The sequence below is a fragment of the Lampris incognitus genome, chromosome 3 (assembly GCF_029633865.1).
Source record: "Lampris incognitus isolate fLamInc1 chromosome 3, fLamInc1.hap2, whole genome shotgun sequence".
NCBI lineage: Eukaryota > Metazoa > Chordata > Actinopteri > Lampriformes > Lampridae > Lampris > Lampris incognitus.
Window position 1 is genome coordinate 61,440,312 of NC_079213.1, and position 27,955 is coordinate 61,468,266.

The following is a 27,955-nucleotide window of genomic DNA, read 5'->3' on the forward strand; positions in this document are numbered from 1 at the left end:
AGTTACCAGTAATGAAATGAAAAAAAAAGAAAAGATGAAATGTTATTATGGTGTCACATTTAGACAGTGAAGGAAATGTTTTACACCACTTTGGTGCAGTCCAGTTATATAAGAGTTCCACTTTCATATTCTTTCTTATTAATATTGTATTCGCTTATAAACGTGCTCAACATGGTCTGTATCTCTGCAGAGAAAGCAGCACTTTTCAGAAAAAGGGAGATGTAATATTTGCTAGTAATATTTGATTTGCTAATGTCCCTTACGGCTTTCCGTAGCGCCACAACAAAGTCACGTGATGTACGTAACAAGGTCAGTCGGAATCCGGTCGGTGAATAAACACCCAGCACGAGAGAAGTCGTCCTTGCTTTATTAATGTTATAAGTTAACATAGCCAGAGGGCACAGATCATTACATCCACCACGTCATATATTACAGCCGACATTGCGCTTCTTGCGTTCTGGGTTGTCGGGAAGGGAAAGAAAATTACACCCCCTCCAAACTTTTCAGCTACTAGTGTCCGATTTGCAGATCCCATAGGCACACCGTTTCAGCATTTTGCTGTGCGTTTGAAAGCTTGACGGACCTCCCTCACATAGAAACCGTTGCTAAGGTAGGATTGGACAAGCACCGTTCTGGGGCGGTACTTTGCATAAGGTCAATTGCCTGCCATATGCCAGACTGGAGATAGGGTATGGCCAACGACATACAAATGACTGCAAATAGTCCGCGGTGGCGTAGCGGTCTAAGCATCGGCTTGGTGTCGATGCAGTTGCCCACTGGGGACTGGGGTTCGCGCCCCGGTCTCGTCAGATCCGACTATGGCCGGACTCGATGAAGCAGCAATCATTGGCAACGCTGTCTTCGGGAGAGGGGCGGAGTCGGCTTGGGTTCGTCACGTGAATGCGTCTCTGTGTGTGTCGGAAAAACAGTGGTTCGGCTTGGATTCGCCTTGTCACGAAAGTGGGGAGGCGTCTCCTTCGAGACTGCCGGCCGGAGAGATGCAGTTGGCGAACGCATGCAATACAAGGGTGGGTGTTTGAATTAAAATAGGGATCAATTGGCCACTAAATTGGGAGAAAAAAGGGAAAAATCAGAAATAAATTTGGAAAAAAAAACAAATGACTGCAAATCCAGTGATGCATTTCTGGGGTGCCGGTGGACATTTATCTTACAATCCGCAAGTTTGTAGCTTTTATTTAACTTATTGACAACAATGGAGATGTTTTACGGTGCAGTTTGCACATGCCAGCTCCCAAAGATTCAAAAAGAAACAGACCCACCAGCAACATCACATCAGCACCTTTCTTCCCGTCACACATGAGGTTAAAGCACGAGTGCTGGTGTTGTGGTATCTGTTAGGAAAAGTCTTTTACAACACCCTTTCATGTGTGATTGTTGGCCACAATAACGTCATTTCTCCAAACTCGCCTCTTGTTGCTTTCTTTCTCTTTTTTTACCCCCTGCATTTTGCTGCTAAGCTTAGATCGCAACAATTGTCCTAAATACCCAATAAACTAAAAGGTATTTGTTTGCATGTGAATCTGATTGTAACTTTAAGTATAAGATATTCCCCAAAGGACAACATTTACGAGTCAAAATAACACACTGTCTTTTAGCACCAGATGAGGAGGGAGGCAGGAGGGAGCCACTAAAAACAAAAAAAAAAACAAACAAACAAAAAACCCCACATGGCTTATGGTGCTTTTAAGTGGACATAATTTATGTACAAGGTTCAACAATGCTGTGTTTACCCGATAGAAAGGTGGGATTTTCTGTGTGTGAACCTTGGGCTTCCAGTTAGTGAAGTGTTTGGGGGTAGAAAGATGAGGGAATCAGAGGAGGTTGTTTCAGTAAAATCCTATCAAATCGAGATTTGACTGACACATGCAGGCCCACACACAAGAACAAGGACCCAGGGGCCTCCTATGGGGGCCTACAGAGGAGCCACACTTTCTGGCCAGGAATTAGATGTTTAGCTGTTCATGTGGGTTCTCCTAATTTCTGTGACTGAGGCAAACTATTAGAAATAAGGTCGGGGTTAGGCTACTGTTAGGGTCAGTCCAAGGTCAACATCTCAAACGCTGATCTGACATCGCTCACTTAAAGAAAAGAAATATGTGTGTTCGTTCATGCGCCCAATTCCCGTCGTTACGATTCTATCCAATATGATGTGGAAATAGTATATATCAGCAGAGGCAGTTGATTTTGCATGTTGAGCTGTGAATGATAAATAATAAATTAAGTTTTGTCTTCCTTATTACCCAGGTGATATTGTCATTGCATGATACTCTGTGTTAAGAGCTGAAGAAACATTGATTCTCCATTGTTTTTGAGGTCTTCTGCTCAGCTCATGTCTTCTAGCATACAGTCCTATGTGGGTTCTGTCTTATAGTCTGTTGGATATTAATAATATTTCTTTCACACTATGTTTTTTTCGGCCTTGTAAGGGTGCACCTTACAAGGTTGGGTTGTGAAAAGATATAACAATATGTACATTGTTACGTCTTGCCAATAAAGCCAAGCGAACTCAGTACTACTAATCCAGTCACAACAGTCATGCTGATGTCTTGATCAGTAAATAGTTCATGACTGCAGCATCTCTCTTGCTCCTTATTAGAAAAGGAGGATAAATGATAATCAAGTCTCTTTATGATCATTTCTGCAGCCACCGAATACAGTCAGGACTCGAAGGTGCTGTCCGAACTGGGGATTGGCTCTACAACAGTGTCATCTTTTACTGTTGTATTATCATAACACTATCGTAACATCATAACATAAAATTATCATAACATCATCATTATCATTATCATAACATTATCACGCCCGCTTCCGGTGTGGGAAGATGGCGGCGTGAAGTTTGTCTTCATTTGCTGGCTGGGAGAGCTGCCGCTAGATCGGCTGGGTGGGCTTGGTCTGCTTCCTCCAGTGGGCCCAGGGACCACGGCTCCTGCCTGGAGCTGCGCCCGGGGAGATAACACCGAGGGCGGTCTGACAGGATGCGGAAGTGGGGCAGGCTAAGCTAACTGCTAGCCCATGCAGACCAGCAGTTCCGACCGTCATCCTGTCTGGGGTTCATTCCCTTGGACGGGGAATTTTTTTAGTTTAGTTTGGATATATGTGTTAGTTTGGATATGTGTGTGAGTTTGGATATATGTGTTAGTTTGGATATGTGTGTTAGTTTGGATATATGTGTTAGTTTGGATATGTGTGTTAGTTTGGATATGTGTGTTAGTCTGGATATATGTGTTAGTTTGGATATGTGTGTTAGTTCGATATGTGTGTTCTTGTAGTGTGCGGGTGTGTTTTTGTCTTTGTATCGTACTGCTGTGGGCCGGGGCTAGTGACTTTTCGTCTCATTTCATGTACGAAATGACAAATGAAGCGTTCCTGATCACAGGACTAGTTCAAGTCCAACTTTAACTTCCTTGTCGTGTGGATTAGCGTACAACGACATTCTTGTGCTCTGGCTCTGTCTGCCACAAGAACACAAGGACACACCATCCCCACAAAAAAGACAACACTACAGCCCCACATAACGCACAGTGAATCCACACATTATATACACTGTATACACGATAACACAACCATGTAAGGTACATACGGGTGTGTCAGCTGTTGAGCAACCTGACCGCTGCCTGTGGAAAGAAGTGTTTGTGAGATGGGTGGTGCAACGTTTTTCAGATGGAAAGGGAGAGAACAACATGGGCGGGGTGGCTGGTGTCCTTAATGATGTTTTGGACTTCACCTTTGCAGCGAGTGGGGTGAATATTATGAAGGGGTGGTGGTCCCGCGCCAGTGATTCCTGCTGCTGTCTTCACAGTCCTCTGCAGCAGTCTGCAGCCCTGTTAGCAGCCAGGTTGCCAAACATACTGTGATGCAGCCTGTCAACACACTCTCCATGGATACTGCCGTGACAGTTCATGCGAGTTTTGGTACTCATACCAAAACTCTTGAGACGCCTCAGAAAATACACACCCTGCTGTGCCTTCTTCAGGATGCTGTTGGTGTTGAGACCACGTGAAGGTGTCTGTGATGTGTCAACCGACAAACCTAAAACTGTCTTCGGTGTCAGCAGATGACCCGCTGGTAGAAACGGCTGTGTGATTTCTTGTGATCTCTATGAATTCAACAGTGACTTCTTTTGTCTTACTGACATTTGGAGAGAGGATGTCGTCATGGCAACATATGGTTAAACCTTCCACTTCCCTCCTGTAGGCCCTCTCACCATGGTCACTTATTAGTCCACTCACTGTGGTGTCATCTGCGAGCTGAAGGGTGCTGGTGTTGCCATATTTAATAACACACCGGTGTGTGAACAGACTCCCACGCGCTACGTCCCCTGGTAAAACTCCTCACTGTCAGGGGAAAAGAAGCGGCTGGTGACGCCACATGTATGGGAGGAGGCATGTGGTAGTCTGCAGCCCTCCCCGGATCAGCAGAGGGGGCGGAGCAGCGACCGGGACGGCTTGGAAGAGTGGGGGGATTGGCACACATATAGTGAACCTTACACGGCAGCTGTCACCTGAGGGCCACCGACTTCAAGGCTAAACATTTTCCAACGTCGATAATTTGCATCGTCCCTCAGCAGTGAGTTAAAGACCCCATGGTCCATTTACAAATGCAGCAATTACACACGGTTACACGGTCGGTATCTGTTTCAACCACATGTTCCCTTCCAAACCAGGTCAGTCCTCATGCACCACGGTCGGCGTTCACTTGACTGCCACCATACCAGAGATTTCTGCCTGTCAGCAAACAACATACCTGATGACATATGCAAAAGCTTTATTATTATTATTGTTGTTATTATTATCATTATTATTATTATTATTATTATTATTATATAAAGCTGTTATATTATTATAATTGCATATTATATAAAGCTATTATATACGTTATATAAAGCTTTATTATTATATAGACATATTTAAAAGAACCTCTTTAGTTTTTGTACCATTAACAATAATTGGTATTTTAAAATCACCAGCGTAATGTGATTGGAAACACATCTCATATTCACTGTCCTCTGGAATGCATTCAAATCAGACCTGAAATAAATTGAAAAAAAAAACACAAAACAGACAAAATAAACCAAGTTTCTCAACAGGAAGTGACAGTTTAGACATGACAAACTGTGTTGGTGACTACAGTAACTAACAACCGAAAACACTGTGACGCTCGCGCGCGCACACACACACACACACACACACACACACACACACACACACACACACACACACACAACACTGTGACGCACACACACACACACACACACACAACACTGTGACGCACACACACACACACACACAACACTGTGACGCACACACACACACACACACACACACAACACTGTGACGCACACACACACACACACACACACACACACACACACACACACACACACACACACACACACACACACACCACTGTGACACGCGCTCGCGCGCGCGTGCGGTGCGCTGCGGTGCGGTGCGGTGCAGCAGAGATGAAGTGATACTGATCTCGACTCAGAGTGAGGAAGAGCCGAGATGGATGAGCTGGGTAAGAACATCGACTCTCTTGGTTACGGGTTTAAAAACTGCGCAGTCAAGTGTGGGTAAAATGTTATTGTTAAGAAAAAAAATCATACAAATCTGGAAGTGCAACGAGATGCAAGGATGACTTATGATACATTTGATACATGTACACGTTGAAAGCAGAAACTAAATGGATGGATGGGTTTTGGTCTCGGATAATATCTGATGTGGTCTGTGGAATACGCACACTTACAACAATGCAGCCGGGCTGTAACGGTCACTTTATTGGATTTGTGGCGATGATGAATTCATCGTACAATTGCCATCACAAAAGAATTATATAGAAATGTATATAAAATTATAGAATTTATATTAAAATATATAAATATACTAGAATATATACATATATATGTTTGTATATATGTATATATATATATATATATATGTGTGTGTGTGTGTGTGTGTGTGTGTGTGTGTGTGTGTGTGTATGAACACGGATAGATACAGGAAGGTTGTAATACGTAGCAGTACAGGCCTGTTTCATCAGCTGCTAATGTGGTTCAACAAAGGATCAGACAGTTACGTTGCCCAGCGTCACGCCCCTAATTCCGTTTGCACAGCGACCAATCAGATGGGGAAACATTCAAACTACAACAACCAATGGGGTAGGTACTTATGGTGCACAGCAACCAACGGAGGGGTAGAAAACATTACAACCAATGGGGTAAGGGGCTGGGGCTTGTTTAGAAAAGCATTTAGGGGCCAGGGCGCTGTTGAAATGGCCTGCATTAAAAACATAAGGTAATTTATGGGAATTATAGTGTAACGTGCATGGATAAGTAGACACGCTGGCCGCTGGTTGGCGGGTCTGACCCTTTAGTCGAGCGGTTAGCGCTGTCTTTGCGGTGCGGGCTATACGGGTTCGCTTCCCGGCCGCGGCAGTTCTGTGGTTGCGTTGTCCCCCGAATTCGCTACAATATAGTGGGGTGGTGTTGGGGCACAGCTGGAAGGACAGGCAGTTAAAATATAAAAAAACCTCTAATAAATGTCATATATATATATATATATATATATATATATATATATATATATATATATATATATATATATATATATATATATATCATCTGGTGGAGGGGGGGTAATAAAGACGTTTTACTTATAGTTACAAAGGAGATATTTTTTTTCGGTGTGTACAACTGGTGGCCAATTCGTTTCTATTATTCAAGGTGGACATATCAGGTCTGCAAATCATAAAATACTTTTCTGCCAAGCACAGGTTACGTCTTTTACCCCTAACTGAATATACACTACTCTTTGCAAGGGTTTTCCATGAGACAGAGTAACCGATACTCTTGTCTACCAATGATCACATGTGGCGGCTTAAGGCCGCTGTATTTCTTGCATGCTCATTTCTGAAGCTACTCATATGGGCGTTAAACCTCATTTTTAAAAGGGCCCTCTGTTAATCCCACCTAAGTGTCCACATTGCAGTTGTCTTGTCTTGTCACCGATGCCTGGTAGATGACTCCTCTGTCTGACATTTTCCTTCCAGAGGACACCATGCCTTAGCACGGCAGTTGCAGGTGTTTGGTTGCGGTGGGGGGGGGGTGTCTTGGCCATGATGCTTGTGTCGTGGGATGAAATAACCTGCTGGATATCCGGCATGCAGCTGTAGCTCATTATGACAGTGTTCCTGTTGAATAATTTCCTTAATTGGTTGTCTGCGGTAAAGCATTCATCCGAAAGCTTGAAAAACTGTTTTCCGATATTAGAGGCCACACGGTGGCGCTGTAGGGAGGATTACGCCAGGTGATGTTCCGCCTTCTGCTGCGGTGTTTTTGTTGTTGTATTTTTCAAAATGGAGGGCGGATGATGGCTTTCTCTGCGGATGTATTGCAGTATATTGTTGGGCTTCATGTACGGCCTGTATGTACCATTTCTAAGGTCCAATGAGATGTCGAGGAAGTCAGTCTGTTTTTTTTTTGTCGTTAGCCTCAATTGTAATTTTTAGTCCACTGTTTGCAAATATACTTGGCTTGGACATGTGTGGAGGAGAGATGCTGGGTATACTGGGAGAAGGATGCCGAATATGGAGCTGCCAGGGAAGAGGAGAAGAGGAAGGCCAAAGAGGATGTTTATGGATGTGGTGAGGGAGGAGATGCAGGTGGCTGGCGTGACAGAGGAAGACGCAGAGGACAGGAAGAGATGGAAATGAATGATCCACTGTGGCGCCCCCTAACGGGAACAGCCGAAAGTAGTAGTAGTAGTAGTAGTTTGCAAATATACTACACATTTTCTTTTTTATTCTCTCGACTTCTCTTGCCGGTTCGTTGCAGACTGCCAGCCCGTCGTCTCTATATAGCCCCACGTTGATGTCCAGGACCTGTAGCTGGGACAACAAGTACAAGTCCACTAGCTCACAGGTCTCTGCCCCATCCAAACTGCCCCATGGTCATCAAATTTGCTGTTACCCTGCTTCTGCCATGGGATTCCCTTGTGGTATTAGATTGACTCTTTAGCATGGGCTGTTATGTCTCTGTCTTGGTGGGGTATTTCGGTGTATGCTGGGGCAAATTCAGTAGCTTTGTCTAGCAGCTCTTGAGTTATGGAGGGGTAAAACTCACAAATGTCAAAGCATATGAACGTGTGTCTGCTCTTGTCATCTCTGTCCTTAAACCATTTCAATACTTTGCCCCTCTTATAAACACCATTGACGGTTTCAGAAAAAAACGCTATATATATATATATATATATATATATATATATATATATATATATATATAAACACTGTGATTGTGTGTGATTTTCTAATGCTTCAGTTTCGGTGCTGAATGTGTTGAGCACTTATTTAATGACCACGTTTGTTTGTCCTCCTCCTGAAGAAGACAGGTTTTTTCCCTCAGTGCGTGGGGTTTTGCTGCAGCTGTATAGGCAATGTTTGTTTCTGGCACCTTTTCCACTTCCTCCGAGGTTTCACTTCTGTCAAGCGGCCTGTCATCATTTCCGGAGGAAGCTGCTTCAAACCCGTCCACTTGCACCCTGTCACACTTACCACAAAAACACAGGAAGCCGCTCACGTCGGCGGAAATGGTGCACGTTATCTGACTTAATAGTTGTGAGCTGAGACAAAGTATGGGCGGCACGGTGGTTAGCGCTGTCGCCTCACACCAAGAAGGTCCTGGGTTCGAACCCCGGGGGTTGTCCAGCCGTGGGGGTCATACCGGGTCGTTCTCTGTGTGGAGTTTACACGTTTTTCCGGGTGCTCCGGTTTCCCCCACCATCAAAAAGACACGCATGTTAGGGTTAATACTCCTGTCTGTGCCCCTGAGCAAGGCAGGGCAAGAAGAGTGTAGTTGGTCCCCGGGTGCTGCACAGTGGCTGCCCACTGCTCCTAGCTACACAGCTCGGATGGATTAAATGCAGAGAAAGAACCTCCCCAAGGAGATTAATAAAGTAATAGAAAAAGTACTGTGTATCATCAGTTTATAATCTGTCTGACAGTACTTCACAGAAACACAGTACTGTACATAAAGCCCAGCTGGATTATGGACTGTTTTTATTTTTTAAAAATTTATTTTATGCATATAAGGATGCTGGTGTGTGTGTGTGTGTGTGTGTGTGTGTGTGTGTGTGTGTGTGTGTGTGTGTGTGTGTGTGTGTGTGTGTGTGTGTGTGTAGACCTGTTGTGTGTCTGGATGTGTAATAAGGTGGTGCACACTGTGTTTTCTCCTCACAGATTTGTTACTGGAGGAGTTGGCTCTGAATCCAGCAGGTCTTGAGACAGCACCGTTGTCCAGGAGCAGTGAGGCGTCTTCCTCCGGTGGAGATGAGGTGAACACAAATCTACGTCTGCTGATACATGTCGTCGGGTCGATTAACAAATTAATAGATTTTCATTGAATTCGTGGTGGGCGGCACGGTGGCGCAGTGGTTAGCGCGGTCGCCTCACAGCAAGAAGGTCTCTGGGTTCGAGCCCCGGGGTACTCCAACCTTGGGGGTCGTCCTTTGTTAGGAGTTTGCATGTTCTCCCCATGTCTGCGTGGGTTTCCTCCCAAAGACATGTAGGTCAGGTGAATCGGCCATAAATTGTGAATTTTGTGGGTCCTGTGATGGCCTGGCAGGGTGTCTCCTCCCCGCCTGCCGCCCAATGACTGCTGGGATAGGCTCCAGCATCCCCGCGATCCTGAGAGCAGGATAAGCGGTTCGGATAATGTATGGATGGATATATATATAACCGACCTGTAGATGTCGCTGTGGTTCGTGAGCTGTAGCACACCTGGGTAATCGAGAGCGAAGAAGGAAGAGGCTCCGATGACAGGGGAAATAAAAAGCTAGCACGGCTAGCGAGTTACAAACTTAACAAAGCCTCATTCATCACACAACACGCCCAATGACTGCTGGGATAGGCTCCAGCATCCCGCGATCCTGAGAGCAGGATAAGCGGTTCGGATAATGTATGGATGGAGATATATATATAACCAACCTGTAGATGTCGCTGTGGTTCGTGAGCTATAGTACACCTGGGTAATCGAGAGCGAAGAAGGAAGAGGCTCCGACGACATGGGAAATAAAAAGCTAGCACGGCTAGCGAGTTACAAACTTAACGAAGTCTCATTCATCACAAAACACTTTTTTTCATGAGAGAAAAAGCTGCACATGACCCGAAATGTCGCAACTTTGACCAACATTTCCGTCGCCAATTTCGCGGTCGCACAAAATCACTGAAACAATGTATTAAAGGAACGTGTGGCTATACTACGTGTTGTTAAGCTCATGGAGAGGTGACGTGGTTTTGCGTGGTTTTCCACAGTGTCCGGACGGGGCGCTTAATGCCATGCTTGCTACCAAGGGAGGAGAGGCCGCTCGAAGGTACAACGTGTACAGGTGAGCCACAGGTTCGGGACACCCGTGCTCCTCAACACGTACTCGGTTCTGCCTCACGCCAGCAGCAGCCAGCCGCCACACGGTGTCCAACAGCTGCAACCCAAGGCCTGCATCCGCAAGTACCATTTCATAAGATCCGGTTCGAGAGCAGAGATGACCTCCTTCCGAGGAATTCAATCACAACGGTCTTTAGTCACTTATATGGGTGTCCATAACGACCCCGAAAATTGAATTTTTTTATTTTATTTTATTTTTGGGGGATTTTCCCCATTTTCTCCCCCAGTTGTACGTGGCCGATTACCCCACTCTTCCGAGCCGCCCCGGTCGCTGCTCCACCCCCTCTGCTGATCCGGGGAGGGCTGCAGACTACCACATGCCTCCTCCCATACATGTGGAGTCGCCAGCCGCTTCTTTTCACCTGACAGTGAGGAGTTTCACCAGGGGGACGTAGCGCATGGGAGGATCACGCTATTCCCCCCCCAGTTCCCCCTCCCCCCCGAACAGGCGCCCCGAAGGACAGCATTAGGAACGATTATATTAGAGGGACCGCTCAAGTTGGGTTGGGAGAGGCAAGATTGAGATGGTTTGGACATGTGTGGAGGAGACATGCTGGGTATATTGGGAGAAGGATGCAGAATATGGAGCTGCCAGGGAAGAGGAGAAGAGGAGGGCCAAAGAGGAGATTTATGGATGTGGTGAGGGAGAACATGCAGATGGCAGGTGAGACAGGAAGATGCAGAGGACAGGAAGAGATGGAAACGGATGATCCGCTGTGGCGCCCCCTAAGGGGAGCAGCCGAAAGTAGTAAGTAGTAGTAGTAGGAGTAGGAGTAGGAGTAGTAGTAGTAGTAGCAGTAGTAGTATATATATTGACTACTGGAATAGGCTCCAGCATCCCGCGACCCTAATTAGGATAAGTGGCTTGGAAAATGGATGGATGGATATAGAATATATATGGAAATCTATAATCAATATTTAAATTCTATTCATAGTAGAGATTTTTTTACTCCAATAGACTCGTCCTGGGCTGCGTCAGGACTTTTCCCTATCACCAAATCCAAAAGCTCTCACATGGTTTTTCATACGCTTTGTGTAAGAAAATCGGTCATGGTTAAGAATTTGTCTGCTACAGTATGGCTACATAGTATGCTGGCTACAGATAAAGTTGACTGTGTGTTGTTGCTTATTTTAATAGGCCCTCCACCCACCGCTACGCCCCTCCTCCTCCTCCTACTACTACCACTACTACTACTACTACTACTCTTGGCTGCTCCCGTTAGGGGGCACCACAGCGGATCATCCGTTTCCATCTCTTCCTGTCCTCTGCATCTTCCTCTGTCACACCAGCCACCTGCATGTCCTCCCTCACCACATCCATGAACCTCCTCTTTGGTCTTCCTCTTCTCCTCTTCCCTGGCAGCTCCATATTCAGCATCCTTCTCCCAACATACCCAGCATCTCCCCTCCACACATGTCCAAACCATCTCAATCTTGCCTCTCTTGCTTTGTCTCCAAACCGTCCAGCCTGAGCTGTCCCTCTAATATACTCGTTCCTAATCCTGTCCTTCTTCATCACTCCCAATGAAAATCTTATCATCCTCATCTCTGCCACCTCCAGCTCCACCTCCTGTCTTTTCATCAGTGCCACCATCTCCAAACCATACAACATAGCTGGTCTCACAACCATCTTGTAAACCTTCCCTTTAACTCTTGCTGGTACCCTTCTGTCACAAATCACTCCTGATGCTCTTCTCCACCCACTCCACCCTGCCTGCACTCTCTTCTTCACCTCTCTTCTGCACTCCCCGTTACTTTGGACAGTTGACCCCAAGTATTTAAACTCATACGCCTTCGTCTTCACTACTGCACCCCACCTTCTTGAAAATTTACAAATCAACCACTGTCAGTAGCAGATCTTAGGGTTAGGGTTGCAGGCTTATCAGCAGATAGCCTCTCGGCATAATAATAACCAGCCATGGAGAGAGTTCAAATACCCATCCTCTACCAAGTACATCAACTTAATGGAAATGGTGGTCAAAGGAGACCTGTGTTTTTTTCTTCGCGTTACTTCAGAACAAGAGTGAGAAATACATTATTTAGTTTGTAGCTAGTCTCTCTTACCCCCCCCCTCTCTGTTAGTGATCTTCCAGCTCCTGTGCCGGTGCCCCCGAGCCCGGCATCAGCCAACAAGGAGCTGGACGCCCTCATGGAAAGCCTGCTCGACTTTGACCAGGTGAGTGCAGCGGCTGCCTTTATATAGATCCTCCTGTGTTTAAAGTAACAGAATTTTTTTTCTTTTTTCCTTTTCTGAAGAGGGAGGATAGGATGGCAGAAAATAGTCTAGCTGCTATTCCAAGCAAATTACTGAACGTAAGCGTATGTGTAATTTTATGGTGCCGTTTCTTCTGCGTGTGCAACTCCTCATGAAAGGATTTGTATCGATCAGTTTAAATCAAGGCTAATTATCTGTCTTAGAAGATAAAGTCATCATCTTAATGTTTGCTTGAAATTTATGATTCCATATAAACTGCTGCTGCTGGTATAAGAGCACGAGAGCCATTTACTGTATATGCACTACCCTGACACAACAGTAGAGGGCAGCATTGGCAAACAACGTTATCAACCCAGTACCAGGTTAGGCTGAAGGATTTGCGGTACTTGTTTCGTGTTAACTACTGCGTCACAAATACACGACATGCAAGATGTGCACGTTTGTTATCTTTTAGCCTCCGCCATCCCCCTCAGCCCCTCCACCACTCGCACGAAAGCAGTCGGCGAAGAAGAAAACGGAGGACGGACAGCTTGACAACAAGGGGAGCAGGACCCCCACCCCAGGCTCAGACGTGACCACCCCGGACAGCAGCAGTAAGACGGATGCTATAGATGACTTGCTCGGAGGGCTGAGCTCCGACTTGGAGAAGATCGGTGTCCACACCGTAGCCAAGGGCCACTGTGCTTCCTGTGGCAAGTGCATTGTGGGAAAGGTAATCCACGTAAACAAATCACATCAAAGCAGTGACGTCCCAGGTGTACTGTGAGAAGCACTGCGGACCCGTTGATGTGCATTTGAACTGCATTTTGCCCATTTCTTTAACAGGGATTATATTCACCCTCCATCCACATGCACACACACCTGCACACAGGCACACGTATCCTACGTGTTGGATCCGAACCTTTTGTTCTTTTCACCTTTTTTTTTTAAATAATGTATTTTTGGGGGGCGGCACGGCGGCGCAATGGATAGCGCGGTGCCTTACAGCAAGAAGGTCCTGGGTTCGAGCCCCGGTATTGTCCAACCTTGGGGGGGGGGTCCTCTGTGTGGAGTTTGCATGTTCTCCCCTTGTCTGCGTGGGTTTCCTCCGGATGCTCCGATTTCATCCCACAGTCCAAAGACATGTAGGTCAGGTGAATCGGCCGTACTAAATTGCCCCTAGGTGTGTGTGTGTGTGTGTGTGTGTGTGTGTGTGTGTGTGTGTGTGTGTGTGTGTGTGTGTGTGTGTGTGTGTGTGTGTGTGTGTGATGGCCTGGCAGCCTGTCCAGGGTGTCTCCCCGCCTGCCGCCCAATGACTGCTGGGATAGGCTCCAGCATCCCCGCGACCCTGAAAGCAGGATAAGCGGTCCGGATAATGGATGGATATATTCTTTTGGACCCCCCCCCTTTTCTCCTAATTGTACTTGGCTAATCACACTATTTTCCGAGCCGTCCCGGTCTCTGCTCCACCCCCTCTGCCGATCCGGGGAGGGCTGCAGACTACCACATGCCTCCCCCCATACATGTGGAGTCGCCAGCCGCTTCTTTTCACCTGACAGTGAGGAGTTTCACCAGGGGGGCGTAGCACGTGGGAGGATCACGCTATTCCCCCCAGTTCCCCTGCACAGGTGTCCCAACCGACCAGAGGAGGCGCTAGTGCAGCGACCAGGACACATACCCACATCCGCCTTCCCACCCGCCACCCTGCATTTCGGAAATTCGCCGCAGACACGGCCAATAGTGTCTGTAGGGACGCCCGACGTAACACGAGGATTCGAAACGGCGACGCCCCGTTCTTTTCACTTTTAGCTCTATTTCGTGTTTAGTGTACATCATCATATTGTAGCGAATTCGGGAGGCAACCACAGGAACTGCCGCGGCCGGGAAGCGAACCCGTATCGCCCGCACCGCGGCAGACATCGCTAACCGCTCGACGTTAACCAGTCGACTAAAGGGTCCGACCCGTTAGTCAAGGACCAACGTGTCTGCTTATCCATGCACGTTACAATATGACGTTTTGGTGTATTGATTGACTGATTGCCATTTGTAAACCCTAAGAAAGAGGAGCAGTCACTTCCTTATAGCAACACATAGCGACGTTACCGTCAAGGTAGAACGGAATCCGGCAGATGGGAAACCGGAAGTCATTACCGTCCGGCCGAGGGACGGACGGTAAAAATCACATGATACCGGCCGGCAAAGGCAGACGGTACTACTGTCCAAAGTTAAAATATTTAAAAAAAAATTTTGACGTCCTCCGCGACGGAATTTACAACGGGATGGCAGCACGTCACAAAAAAAGACATGAAATTATAGGTATGTGTTGGACACGTATTGGGGATAGAATTCACCCCAGGAACTAAGGGTTAAGTCAGGGTTGCCCTGGCAGGTTAACGCAGGGTTAAGTTATGGTTGTTCAGCCAGTTTTCTGGTTATTCTTGCCGCCTCCGCTCAGTCGAGCTGTGGGTTTGTTGTCTCTCTGATTTACCGTTGATTAAAGAAAGTTAAAGAAAGTAAAGTTAAAGAAAGTAAAGTGTGAACCTACGGTCTTCTCCGTTCCTTCGGCTCTACACTGGTGACCCCGACGTCGGTTTTCGGATAAGTTTTCTGAAACCACACACATTATGGCTACGAACGCCGTTGCAATTAAACTGCCGGAGTTTTGGGAGTCTTCCGCGGCTACATGGTTCGCGCAGGCTGAGGCACAGTTCGCGCTCAGAGACATAACAGCGGACGAGACCAGGTACTACTACGTAGTGGCAGCGCTGGGGTGCGCTACGGCTTCCAGGATAAGCGGTTTCATAACCAACCCACCGGCCGATGGTAAATACGCCGCACTTAAGAATCTCCTCCTTGAAACTTTTGAACTGTGAACAACGGAGAGAGCACGTCGCCTCTTCGCAATTCAGGGCTTGGGAGATGGCAAACCATCGGAGCTAATGAGCAGGATGTTAAATCTACTGGGTCAAGAAAAGCCATGTTTCCTGTTTATGGAGCTGTTTCTGCGCAACATGCCGCCCCACGTCCAGACTGCGCTCGCTAACTCCACCATCACTGATCCCCGTGAGCTGGCAAAGGAGGCTGACCGATTCTTCGTCGCTACACAACGTTCCTCCCATGCCGGGGTGCTGGCTCCTACCTTCACTGGCCCCCGCCGACATCGCGGGCGTGGCCCGACGGTGGCGCCACAGCGTCAGACCGCTACAAGCCCTCTGGACTCTATGTACCACGCTCGATTTGGTGCGAAAGCTAAACGGTGCCGTTCCCCCTGCAACTACAGGCCGATGGGAAACGAGAGGGCCAACACTCAGTAGTGGCCATGAGTGTTGGCGATACGAGCAGGCTACTCTTCATCCTCGACACCATCTCCGGTCGGCGATTTCTCAGTGACACGGGCGCACAGAGAAGCGTGCTCCCTGCTACTGACGTCGACATCATGGGCGGGGAGCGGGGCCCCCAGTTGGCGACGGCTGACGGCAGCCCTATCCACACCTACGGCGTGCGGTCTGTAGAACTGTGTTTTGGTGGACAACGTTTCACGTGGGAGTTCGTCATGGCCAATGTAACGCTTCCCCTCCTCGGAGCTGATTTTTGTGCGCTTACGGTTTGCTAGTGGACATTCAGAACAGCCGTCTGGTCGACGCCTTAACCTTCTCCTCCTTCGCATGTACGCGGGGGGAAGCGGCCTATGCAGGTCTAGCCAACTCTCTCTCAGAGGCAGACAAGTTCAACCGCCTCCTCGCTGAGTTCCCTGACCTCACCCAGCCTACCTTCTCTGCACCCACCGCTAAGCATGGGGTGGAGCATCACATTGCTACGAAGGGGCCCCCGGTCTACGCCAGAGCCAGGCGTCTCGACCCGCCAAACTCGCCATTGCCAAGTCTGAGTTCGAGCACCTGGAACGCATGGGGATCATCCGCTGCTCTGACAGCCCGTGGGCGTCCCCACTCCACATCGTCGCTAAGCCTGATGGAGGTTGGCGCCAATGCGGGGACTACCGCCGACTAAATGACGCCACCACGCCTGACCGCTATCCTGTCCCGCATATCCAGGACTTTTCTGCAAACCTGTCTGGCAAACGCGTCTTCTCAAAAGTCGACCTGGTCCGTGGTTATCATCAAGTTCCCGTGCACCCCTCGGACATCCCCAAGACAGCGGTGACTACTCCATTCGGCCTATTTGAATTCCTACGAATGCCATCTGGACTCAAAAACGCGGCCCAGTCCTTTCAGCGGCTGATGGATTCAGTGCTCCGTGGCCTTCCATTCATTTTCGTCTATTTGGACGACATACTCATCGCCAGCGCCTCCGAGGAAGAACACCTGTCCCATCTTCACGCCCTCTTCACACGCCTCAGCCAGCATGGGCTGATTGTCAACCCGGCGAAGTGCCGGTTCGGGCTGACGGCCATTGATTTCCTCGGGCACCGCATCACTGGGGACGGGGCGGTCCCCCTGCCCTCAAAGGTGGAAGCGGTGGCGGCCTTTCCGCGCCCCCAAACAGCTCGTGCGCTCAGGGAGTTCATCGGGATGGTGACATTCTACCACCGCTTCATTCCCCGAGCCGCCTTTATCATCCGGCCACTGTACGAGGCGCTGAAAGGCAAGTCCCCCAACCAGGCGGTCGACTGGACAGCAGAGCGGGACCGTGCGTTCACCGTGACTAAAGCTGCGCTCTCCCAGGCTACCCTGCTAGCGCATCCTTCACCTACAGCGCCTATTTCCATAACTACGGATGCATCGGACTATGCTGTTGGTGCGGTTCACGAGCAGTGGGTGGGGGGGGGCTTGGCAGCCTTTGGCCTTTTTCAGTCGCCAGCTTACACCCCGAGAGCGCAAGTATAGTACTTTTGACAGGGAACTCCTCGGTCTCTGGCTCGCCGTCCGGCATTTCCGGTTCCTGCTAGAGGGCCGCGAGTTTACTGCGTACGTGGACCACAAGCCCCTCACGTTTGCCATGTCCAAGACGGCCGAGCCATGGTCCGCTCGCCAGCAGCGACAACTCTCTTACATTTCGGAATTCACTACCGACATCCAGCACGTCGCTGGTAAGTCTAACCAGGTAGCTGACTGCCTCTCTAGGGCAGTGATTGGAGCAGTCCACCTAGGCCTGGACTATGCACAGATGGCCGCTGACCAGGCCACGGACCCGAGCATCCTCCGTCTCCGGACCTCCGATATGGGGCTACGCCTGCAGGACGTTCCTTTCAGAGACAGGTGTCACCCTCCTGTGTGACGTCTCCACAGGACAGCCCAGGCCCATCGTCCCGGACAGCTGGAGACGCCCCGTGTTTGAAGCTGTGCACGGCCTCTCTCATCCAGGCGGTAAGCCATCCGTGCACCTGACCTCTGCTAAGTTTGTGTGGGAGGGACTTAAGAGAGACGTGAAAGCATGGGCCGACTCGTGCGTTGCCTGTCAGCGGGCTAAGATATACCGCCACATTAAGGCACCCCTGGAACGCTTCGCAGGTCCACGTCGACCTGGTTGGTCCCCTACCCCACTCCCATGGGTTCACCTACCTGTTCACTGTTGTGGACAGGACTACGCGCTGGCCTGAAGCTGTTCCCCTGGCATCCACGACGTCTGCTGATGTGGCCCGGGCTTTTATTGGGTCGTGGGTCTCACGTTTTGGTACGCCTTCCGACCTTTCATCTGACCGCGGGCCACAGTTTATCTCAGAGATATGGAATGCTGTGGGTGAGGCTCTGGGCATCAAGCTTCACCGCACTACCGCCTACCATCCTCAGGCGAACGGCCTATGTGAGCGCTTCCACTGGTCCATGAAGGCTGCGCTTCGGGCTACTTTCAAGGACTGCAACTGGGTCGACAAGCTCCCATGGGTCATGCTGGGCCTGCGGACCGCCCCGAAGGAAGACCTACAAGCCTCCTCTGCGGAGCTGGTGTACGGCACGCCGCTGCGAGTCCCAGGCGATTTCATGCCCAACGCAACGCGTCCCTGGTCAGCTGTGGACCAACGAGCCTCCTTGCTGGACGGGGTCAGAGCTTTCACACCCGTCCCTACCGCCCAACACGGCGCTCCGGTGTCCCAGGTGCCCCCAGGTCTGCAGTCAGCGGACTATGTGTTCATCCGTCACGACGCACACCGCCCCCCTCTGCAACCCCCTTATGACGGCCCCTTCCGCGTCCTGGAACGGGGAACTAAGCACCTGGTGGTGGATTTTGGGGGCACGGCCGAGCATGTTTCAGTGGAACGAGTTAAACCCGCACACCTGGACTTGACGCAGCCGTTGGAGTTAGCCCAACCTCCTCGTCGCGGTCATCCCCCGGCTCCGCCTCCTCCCCCCGTGGAGGCCCGCGCTGCCTCTTCTGCTCCTCCGGCCGACCTCCACAGGCCCGCGTCAATGCCTCCCAGAGACACTCCGGCCCCTGTTACCTGGAGCCGCCGCAGGGGTCGACAGGCTGTCCGCGCCTGCCTGACTTCGATTACTAGGGCGAATTCTGGGGGGGCTCATGTGGTGGACACGTATTGGGGATAGAATTCACCCCAGGAACTAAGGGTTAAGTCAGGGTTGCCCTGGCAGGTTAACGCAGGATTAAGTTATGGTTGTTCAGCCAGTTTTCTGATTATTCTTGCCGCCTCCGCTCAGTCGAGCTGTGGTTTTGTTGTCTCTCTGATTTACCGTTGATTAAAGAAAGTTGCCTACATGGCTAAAGTGTGAACCTACGGTCTTCTCTGTTCCTTCGGCTCTACAGGTACACAAATTGGCAGAATTACTGCATATTATGTATTCCGTGTGAAATGTATGTCATCGTATGACATTTTGGTTTGTTGATTGATCGTCATTTGTAAACATGAAGAAAGAGGAGCGGTTACTTCCTCATAGCAACAGGTAGCGATGTTACCGTCGCCTTGTTTTTTTTCCAACCCGCATTCCGGGAACTCTGCCTCTGATTGGCTAGTACTCGTTGCCTCCGTAGATTAGGTTGGTTAAGGTTAGGGTTAGGGGTGGGGTTAGGGATAGGGTTAGCCAATCAGAGATAGAGTAGGGGCGGGTCTTCCTGGAATCCAGGTGGGAAAAATAATAAAGCGTTACCGTCAAGTTAGAACGGAATCTGGCAGACGGTAAACCGGAAGTCATTATTGCAGCTGAGAGCAGGACTGTAAAAATCACACGACGCCGGCAAATCATGGCCGTCCAAAGTTAAAATATTTTAACTTTTTGACGTCCTCTTCTTCTTTTTTGACGACCTCCATAACCGGATGGTAGCACATCACATTTTTTTTTTTTTTTTTTGCCGTTCCATTTTGCCAACTGCCGTTTACCATCTCCGGGATGCCCTGTGAATGCAGCATTACGTATTCCCTGCTCCTGCCTGCTGGCCCCCCTGAACCTGTCCCCCTCCGCCAGATGGTCACAGCCCTGGGAGAGGTGTGGCACCCGGAGCACTTCGTGTGCGCGGTGTGCAAGATGGAGCTGGGTTCCAGAGGCTTCTTTGAGAGGGAGGGGAAGCCTTACTGTGAAAAGGACTACCATCACCTGTTCTCCCCTCGCTGTGCGTACTGCAAGGGACCCATTCAAGAGGTGAGAGAGACGCCACTCCTTGGCCTTCACTCTCATCCATATATTACCAGCCCACACACACACACACACACACACACACACACATATAGTTTTTATGTACATATTTCAGAGGTTGCATTAAGCACAATAGGGGAGAGCTATTGTGTTCTGGGCATCTGAGATGACTGAGGAGCGACGTCATATTCATCAGCTAATCGACTCTGCATAACTTTAGTCCACCGACGTTCGGTTTCTCCTGCAGCGGTCATACCAGTTTCCTGTTTGTCGGCGTGTCGTATTGACAATGGCATAGTTTTCACGATGCCTGCAAGATTTACCATGGATAAATGTCAACGACATGCACAGATTATTGGGATGCACAATTATGAGGATGAGGATAAATTATGAGGACGAGTATCCTCATCCTCATAATTGTGGACGTAACTTGGTATGTCCCCGATTGGGCCACTTCAGGAAATGATGCGGCATTGGTGGCCTTCTTCTGGCCCTGACAAAATGGATGTGAGCTTGAAGTGGCCCACATGTATAACAGCAAATATGGCCCAAATATGCCAAATCAAATGTGGGCCTTCTTTGGCAAAGATGCGGTGCTCTCGGCAACATGTAATCGGGATGTGACCCTGAAGTGGCCCGTGTGGTAAATGGTGAATATGGCCCAAATATCAAAAACAAATATGGGCCACCTTTGGCAAATATGTGGCCCATGCGGCATTGCTATGGCTTGGTTCTGGCCCAGATCTGGCAAACAGGAGCGGACCGCCAAGTCCCATCATTCCATGCGGTATGTGGGCCGGATGACGTGTCGGGTGTGGGACGGGTCTATCCGGGGTACAAGTTGAAATGTTTCACCTGTCTGCTGGAAGGTGCAGGTGAAAGTGTGTGGACAGTTGTGTGCATGTGGTTGACATTTATCCATGGTAATCTTGCAGGCATCACGGAAAACATGCCATTCTCAATAGCACACGCCAACAAACAGGAAACTAGTATGACCGCTGCAGTAGAAACAGGAAGTCAGTGGACTACAGTTATGCACAGAGCCGATTAAGTTTTCATGCAAACATTCTCATTATTTGTGTATCGTGACATGTGAAAAGATGAGACTGTACAGTATGTAATTTTTCACCTTAGAAAGATATATAAAACCTTGTGTTCAGCTTTATTGAATTAATTGGCCTTGGAAAAAATGAAAAAAAGAAATGAAAATGCCTGTTTGAAAGTGAAAAAAATGTGAGCATACTATATGTATAAAGAATACAGGTTGGAAAAGTAAGTTGACCAGAAACATATATTTACTATACTCTACATGATTTTATACTTGACAAATTGCCCAGAACATCCTGACGGCCATGGACCAGAGCTGGCACCCAGAGCACTTCTTCTGTGCCCAGTGTGGAGACCGCTTTGGACCCGAAGGTCAGCATCTAGATCAGCTTTCACTTTAAAACCCACTTTCTGCAAATGTAATGTTTGTTTTAGTCTTTTTACACAACACAGCAAACAGAATACAGCACAGGACAGTTATTGTCAGTTATACAATGATGAAAGCAGAAGATGCAGTTAAATAAAATGACACAAAACTTACTTTGGGTTACAAAAAGATGCACTCAAAATATAAATGATGCAAAGCAAAAATAAATAGACAGACAGATAGACAGATAGATAGATACATAGATAGATAACTAGTGCTTCAGTGCATCAGGGCAGTACGCCCATAAAGCAACGACACACAGCTCAGTGCAACACAAAGTACTTCATTTGTATTGTGCATGTGTGCATGTGTGTGTATGTGTGTGCATGTGTGTTGTGTGTGTATGTGTGTGTGCATGTGTTTGTGTGTGTGTGTTCATATATGTGTGTGTGTATGTGTGCATGTTTGGTGTGTATGCATGTGTGTATGTGTGTATATGTGTGTGCATGTGTGTATGTGTGTGTGTTTGTGCACGTGTGTATGTGTGTGTATGTTTATGCATGTGTGTACGTGTGTATGCCTGTGTGTATGTGTGTGTGTGTGTGTGTGTGTGTGTGTGGTGTGTATGCATGTGTGTGTATGTGTGTTTGCGTGTGCGGTGTGTATGCATGTGTGTGTATATGTGTGTGTGTGTGTGTTTGTGCACGTGTGTATGTGTGTGTACACTACCGTTCAAAAGTTTGGGATCACCCAAACAATTTTGTGTTTTCCATGAAAAGTCACACTTATTCACCACCATATGTTGTGAAATGAATAGAAAATAGAGTCAAGACATTGACAAGGTTAGAAATAATGATTTGTATTTGAAATAAGATTTTTTTTACATCAAACTTTGCTTTCGTCAAAGAATCCTCCATTTGCAGCAATTACAGCATTGCAGACCTTTGGCATTCTAGCTGTTAATTTGTTGAGGTAATCTGGAGAAATTGCACCCCACGCTTCCAGAAGCAGCTCCCACAAGTTGGATTGGTTGGATGGGCACTTCTTTGAGCAGATTGAGTTTCTGGAGCATCACATTTGTGGGGTCAATTAAACGCTCAAAATGGCCAGAAAAAGAGAACTTTCATCTGAAACTCGACAGTCTATTCTTGTTCTTAGAAATGAAGGCTATTCCATGCGAGAAATTGCTAAGAAATTGAAGATTTCCTACACCGGTGTGTACTACTCCCTTCAGAGGACAGCACAAACAGGCTCTAACCAGAGTAGAAAAAGAAGTGGGAGGCCGCGTTGCACAACTGAGCAAGAAGATAAGTACATTAGAGTCTCTAGTTTGAGAAACAGACGCCTCACAGGTCCCCAACTGGCATCTTCATTAAATAGTACCTGTTAGAGCCTGTTTGTGCTGTCCTCTGAAGGGAGTAGTACACACCGGTGTAGGAAATCTTCAATTTCTTAGCAATTTCTCGCATGGAATAGCCTTCATTTCTAAGAACAAGAATAGACTGTCGAGTTTCAGATGAAAGTTCTCTTTTTCTGGCCATTTTGAGCGTTTAATTGACCCCACAAAAGTGATGCTCCAGAAACTCAATCTGCTCAAAGAAGTGCCCATCCAACCAATCCAACTTGTGGGAGCTGCTTCTGGAAGCGTGGGGTGCAATTTCTCCAGATTCCCTCAACAAATTAACAGCTAGAATGCCAAAGGTCTGCAATGCTGTAATTGCTGCAAATGGAGGATTCTTTGACGAAAGCAAAGTTTGATGTAAAAAAAATCTTATTTCAAATACAAATCATTATTTCTAACCTTGTCAATGTCTTGACTCTATTTTCTATTCATTTCACAACATATGGTGGTGAATAAGTGTGACTTTTCATGGAAAACACGAAATTGTTTGGGTGATCCCAAACTTTTGAACGGTAGTGTATGTTTATGCATGTGTGTACGTATGTGTGCATGGGTGGTGTGTATGCATGTGTGTATGTGTGTTTGCGTGTGTAGTGTGTATGCATGTGTGTGTATGTGTGTTTGTGTGTGCGGTGTGTATGCATGTGTGTATGTATGTGTGTGTGTGTGTGTGGTGTGTATGCATGTGTGTGTATGTGTGTTTGCGTGTGTGTGTGTGTGTGTGTGTGTGTGTGTGTGTGTGTGTGTGTCTTTGCCTCTGCACATTCACATACAGGTGTGTGTCGATCAGTGTTCAGTGATGTGCTTTAGCTTGTTGCAGAATGGAGCAAAATGACACAATAGAGACGTGTCTGTGTTGTGTCATTGTGACATGCAACGAGACAATAGAGACATGCAACAAGACAGTAGAGACATGCAACAAGACAACAGAGACATGCAACAAGACAATAGAGACATGCAACGAGCTACAGCTTGTTGCATGTCTCTATTGCGTCATTTTGCTCCATTCTGCAGAGTAGAAACAAGTTTACCGCCATGTGATGTGTCATGTGACGTGTCATGTGATGTGTCATGTGATGTGTATTAATTTTTCAGTCACCAGACAATTAACCAACAAAGTAATATATACATAAATCAGTGACTGTGTAGGACATTGTCCAGGCTCATTGTTAGAAGGACATTGGGTAAAACAACATGAAGGAAAACTTTGTAGGTTCATCAGACCAAACCCAAACAGAGCCAAACCCATTAGATGAAACCCATTAGACCCAAACAGAGTCCAGCAGGCCTGCATGCAGGCCTGCACGCAGGCCTGCACAGCTCTGCTCAGGGCTGCACTCATCAGTAATCAAAAGTCAACAATTCAGGTTTTCAGTTTTACTCCAGTCTCAGCTCACACACGGTTGGTCCAGGTCCAGTGTTGCATAGCATCCGTAGGCCTCTCTGCACACACACACACACACACACACACACACACACACACACACACACACACACACACACACACACACACACACATGGAAATGAGAAGCTACAGGTGTGTATTGTAGACCAGCACCGGGCCAGGTCTGTTTCTGTGCCCGGCTACTGAACCAAACCACAAACCGCCCGCCTGTGAGCCACACTGTGCAGCCTGAGCGTCTCCTCCTCATCCCAGGTTTTCTGGAAAAGGACGGGAAGCCGTACTGTACCAGGGACTTCTACCAGCTCTTCGCTCCAAAGTGCTCAGGCTGTGGGGAGCCGGTGAGGGAGAACTACCTGACGGCGGCCAATGGCACTTGGCACCCGGAGTGCTTCGTCTGCTCGGTGAGCGTCCCAGCCGTCAGCCCAGACCACACACGCACTGCTCTGGCTCACACACACAGGGGGAATAAATGAGCACAATTGCTCTATTTGCAATGTTTTGACCACCGGGCTGATTAAAACCTTGTGTCTGATGAAGGCGCTGTGGTTGAAATAAATCAAGGGAACTACTCCCCAGAGTGCAGGTATCCTTTTCCTTTTCCTTCTTTTTTCCTTCTTCGAGTGGAACTGACTGCCCATCAGCATCTGGCCGGACTTGACTGGATGTGTACTTTAACTTCTGTACAGCAACAATATTTTGTGTTTTTGGAGCACTCAAAGAATCCATGTATAAAAAAAAAAGAAAAACAAAAAAAAGAACTGGAGACAGGATGCTGGAGACTTTTGTTTCCTGCTGCTTATGTGTTACATCAACAAGCCCAGTGAATAGAACGCTCCTTTTTATTCACCTCCCTGACTTACTCCCCCCGTCTCTGTTTATCCTCTCTGTGTCTTTCACCCCACCCCTTCCTATCTGTCCAGGACTGTCTGAAGCCCTTCAAGGACGGCAGCTTCCAGGAGCTGGACGGCCGACCCCTGTGCTCGCTGCACTTCCACTCCCGCCAGGGGACTCTGTGCGGGGCCTGCAGGGAGCCCATCATGGGCCGCTGCATCGCCGCCCTCGACCGCAAGTTCCACCCGGAGCACTTCGTGTGTGCCTTCTGCCTGTGCCAGCTCAGCCAGGGCGTGTTCAAGGAGCAGAAGGGGAAGCCGTACTGCTCGGGGTGCCACACCAAGCTGTTTTTGTGACCGACACATGCAAGTGTGCAGAGGATGCGACGCCATTCGCGAGAGGGAAACGTGCCCTTGCATTGTGTAGCTTTGTGTGGCCGGGGGATTTCAGAGAGGAGCAGTTGTTAGATACGCCAGTAGGCAGTGCAGTTTATCAAGGTAGTGAATGCTTTTTTTTTTTTTTTGGATTCCCCCTCCTCCTTTTTCTCCCCAATTAAATGCGGCCAATTACCCCACCCTCTTCTGAGCCGTCCTGGTCGCTGCTCCACCCCCTCTGCTGATCCGGGGAGGGCTGCAGACTACCACATGCCTCCTCCCATACATGTGGAGTCACCAGCTGCTTCTTTTCACCTGACAGTGAGGAGTTTCCCCAGGGGGACGTGGAGCGTGGGAGAATCACGCTATTCCCCCAAGTTCTCCCCCTCCTCCCGAACAGGTGCCCCGACCGACCAGAGGAGGCGCTAGTGCAGCGACCAGGACACACACCCACATCCGGCTTCCCACCCACAGACACGGCCAATTGTGTCTGTAGGGACGCTCGACCAAGCCAGAGGCAACATGGGGATTCAAACCGGTGATCCCCGTGTTGGTGGTAGTGAATGCTTCTGATCTGAGAAGTAAGAGAGAAAAGATTTGAACGGCACGAGTCTGAGGCTGGATCAAGTTGAGCCAAGGACACGTGCACGAGTCAGCCCGACCTGAACCCAACAGCAGAAAGCAGGTCGTGTCTTACAACCATGAGCCGAACGGTACGTTTTATGGCAGCATTAACCTGTCACTGACTCAGAGACTACCAGTCTGAGATTCTGATCACAATCTCATCTGTTACGCATCAAATGTTCAAAACCATATGGAGCGCGCGAGCCAAGCGTTTGAAGAATCACTGGTACTTTCTATAGCGAGATGAGTAATTACAAGAACATGTGTTATCTTTATCCCGACATGTAAGTCATTACCAACTGGCCACCAATATAATTTTCCATCACCAAGACAGTACTCTGTAATAGATGAACAACTGTCTCCCAGTCACCGTTTCAAGACTCTTTTTGTGCCCTGATATTGTCATGAGGTTCAGGCAGGACGGCCTTCTGAAACAGACCTGGCAATTGAGTCGTTCGATGGGTTTTAGATTTGCAGATATTAAAAGTGATATGTACTTATAGCAAAAATTACCAAGGGGGGAAAATGTGAACGGGGTAAAACAATAAATCTCCCGGTTGTGAAACACGCAGAGATGCCTGTTACCCATGACAAAAACACTGAATGAAATTTTAAATTTGTGAACTTTGGATGGCTCAAAAAAGGTGCGCCGCCGACACTTAAATTATATGGGATTCAATACATCATGATCGCATAACATTTATAGAGGGAGAAAGAATAACAGAAAAGTGCAGAGTTTTTCCTGCAAGGAAAATCCATGGTTTCCAGAAAGCCATCCGCAGTTTGCCAGCGCTGGCAGGCTGGAGAGTTTCTCTCTGGCACCGTGCAGACTACACATTCGGACTGCAGTCTGTCTGGGGGGCTTGTCTTTTACAGGCCCAATAGCTTGTATTGGCAGCCGCTGGCATGAAATCCACGGCGCTAAGCTGGGTTTCCTCTTACCCAGACTGACCATTTGTCCTCTGGCACATGGCAGGTTCAGGACTCTCCACACTGGCCCCTTTTATTGCAGCGTGTGAAAGATTGACGAAGGTGCTGAAATGAACCAAGTCGGGTTTCAGTGGACGCTCCCTCGCATTGCTGTGTCCACCTGGCTTACTCAGCACCCGGCTCTAAACGGCGCTGCTTAACTCATTGCACATTTTCTCCCCAAATCACATTAACGTCAGCAAGGTGCCATGCATCGTGATAGTGCTACTTTTCCCCGGCATGGGACCGAAAAGAGGGTCTGAAGTTCAGATGAGGATCATGTCTACTGGTTTTGCTGGGCCTGCAGTCATAACTCCAGAGGCACCCTTCCTCCCTTTTAAAGGAGGCAATATTGACCTGTAAAGGCCCTATAAGTGGGCATTAATCATGCTGTCATTACTACCAGAATAAGCCCGCTGTAGTCCGTACCGATGAAGAAATCTTGCACCCTGGGAATGTGTGAATATCCTCCGTTTTATCAAAGCAATAAAACATGAAGCATGTCGTGATTTTAATTTGGACCCAAATCTGTCCTGTTCTACTCATCTCAGGGATAATGTGCAGTGTGCTCCAACAGCCTGCGTTGGAAGTTCTATGGCAGTGAATTGGAGATGTTGGAAAAACAAAAGGGCCATACATAATCAAGCAGGCTGGGTAAGTGTGTAAGTTCATCTTAACTAAAATATTCAGACTATAGGATCTATAGGTTTCTGCTTCCGGCGTGGGAAGATGGCGGCGTAAATTC

The 27,955-nt window shown here is 48.2% G+C and overlaps 1 protein-coding gene across 2 annotated transcripts; it reads left to right on the forward strand.

Annotated features, from left to right (window-relative positions):
* Positions 1-5,517: 5,517 nt before the first annotated feature.
* Positions 5,518-27,705, forward strand: lpxn (leupaxin). Of its 2 annotated transcripts, XM_056276572.1 has the most exons (9): positions 5,529-5,541; positions 9,256-9,350; positions 10,330-10,403; positions 12,542-12,635; positions 13,129-13,386; positions 20,024-20,197; positions 21,529-21,610; positions 24,665-24,813; positions 25,333-27,705. In XM_056276572.1, the coding sequence occupies exons 1-9, from the start codon at positions 5,529-5,531 to the stop codon at positions 25,597-25,599; spliced, it is 1,206 nt and encodes a 401-aa protein (XP_056132547.1). In that variant the 3' UTR covers positions 25,600-27,705. The 2 variants fall into 2 exon arrangements, with proteins under 2 accessions (XP_056132548.1, XP_056132547.1); XM_056276573.1 differs by lacking the exon at positions 10,330-10,403 and having other exon boundaries at positions 5,518-5,541.
* The last annotated feature ends 250 nt before the right edge of the window (positions 27,706-27,955 follow it).

Bases quoted from the DNA above. Each gene is read 5' to 3' on its own strand.
- lpxn (XM_056276572.1), top strand. The intron at 10,404-12,541 runs GTGAGCCACAGG...CCTCTCTGTTAG, and splicing joins CGAAGGTACAACGTGTACAG to TGATCTTCCAGCTCCTGTGC. The intron at 21,611-24,664 runs GTCAGCATCTAG...TCCTCATCCCAG, and splicing joins AGACCGCTTTGGACCCGAAG to GTTTTCTGGAAAAGGACGGG.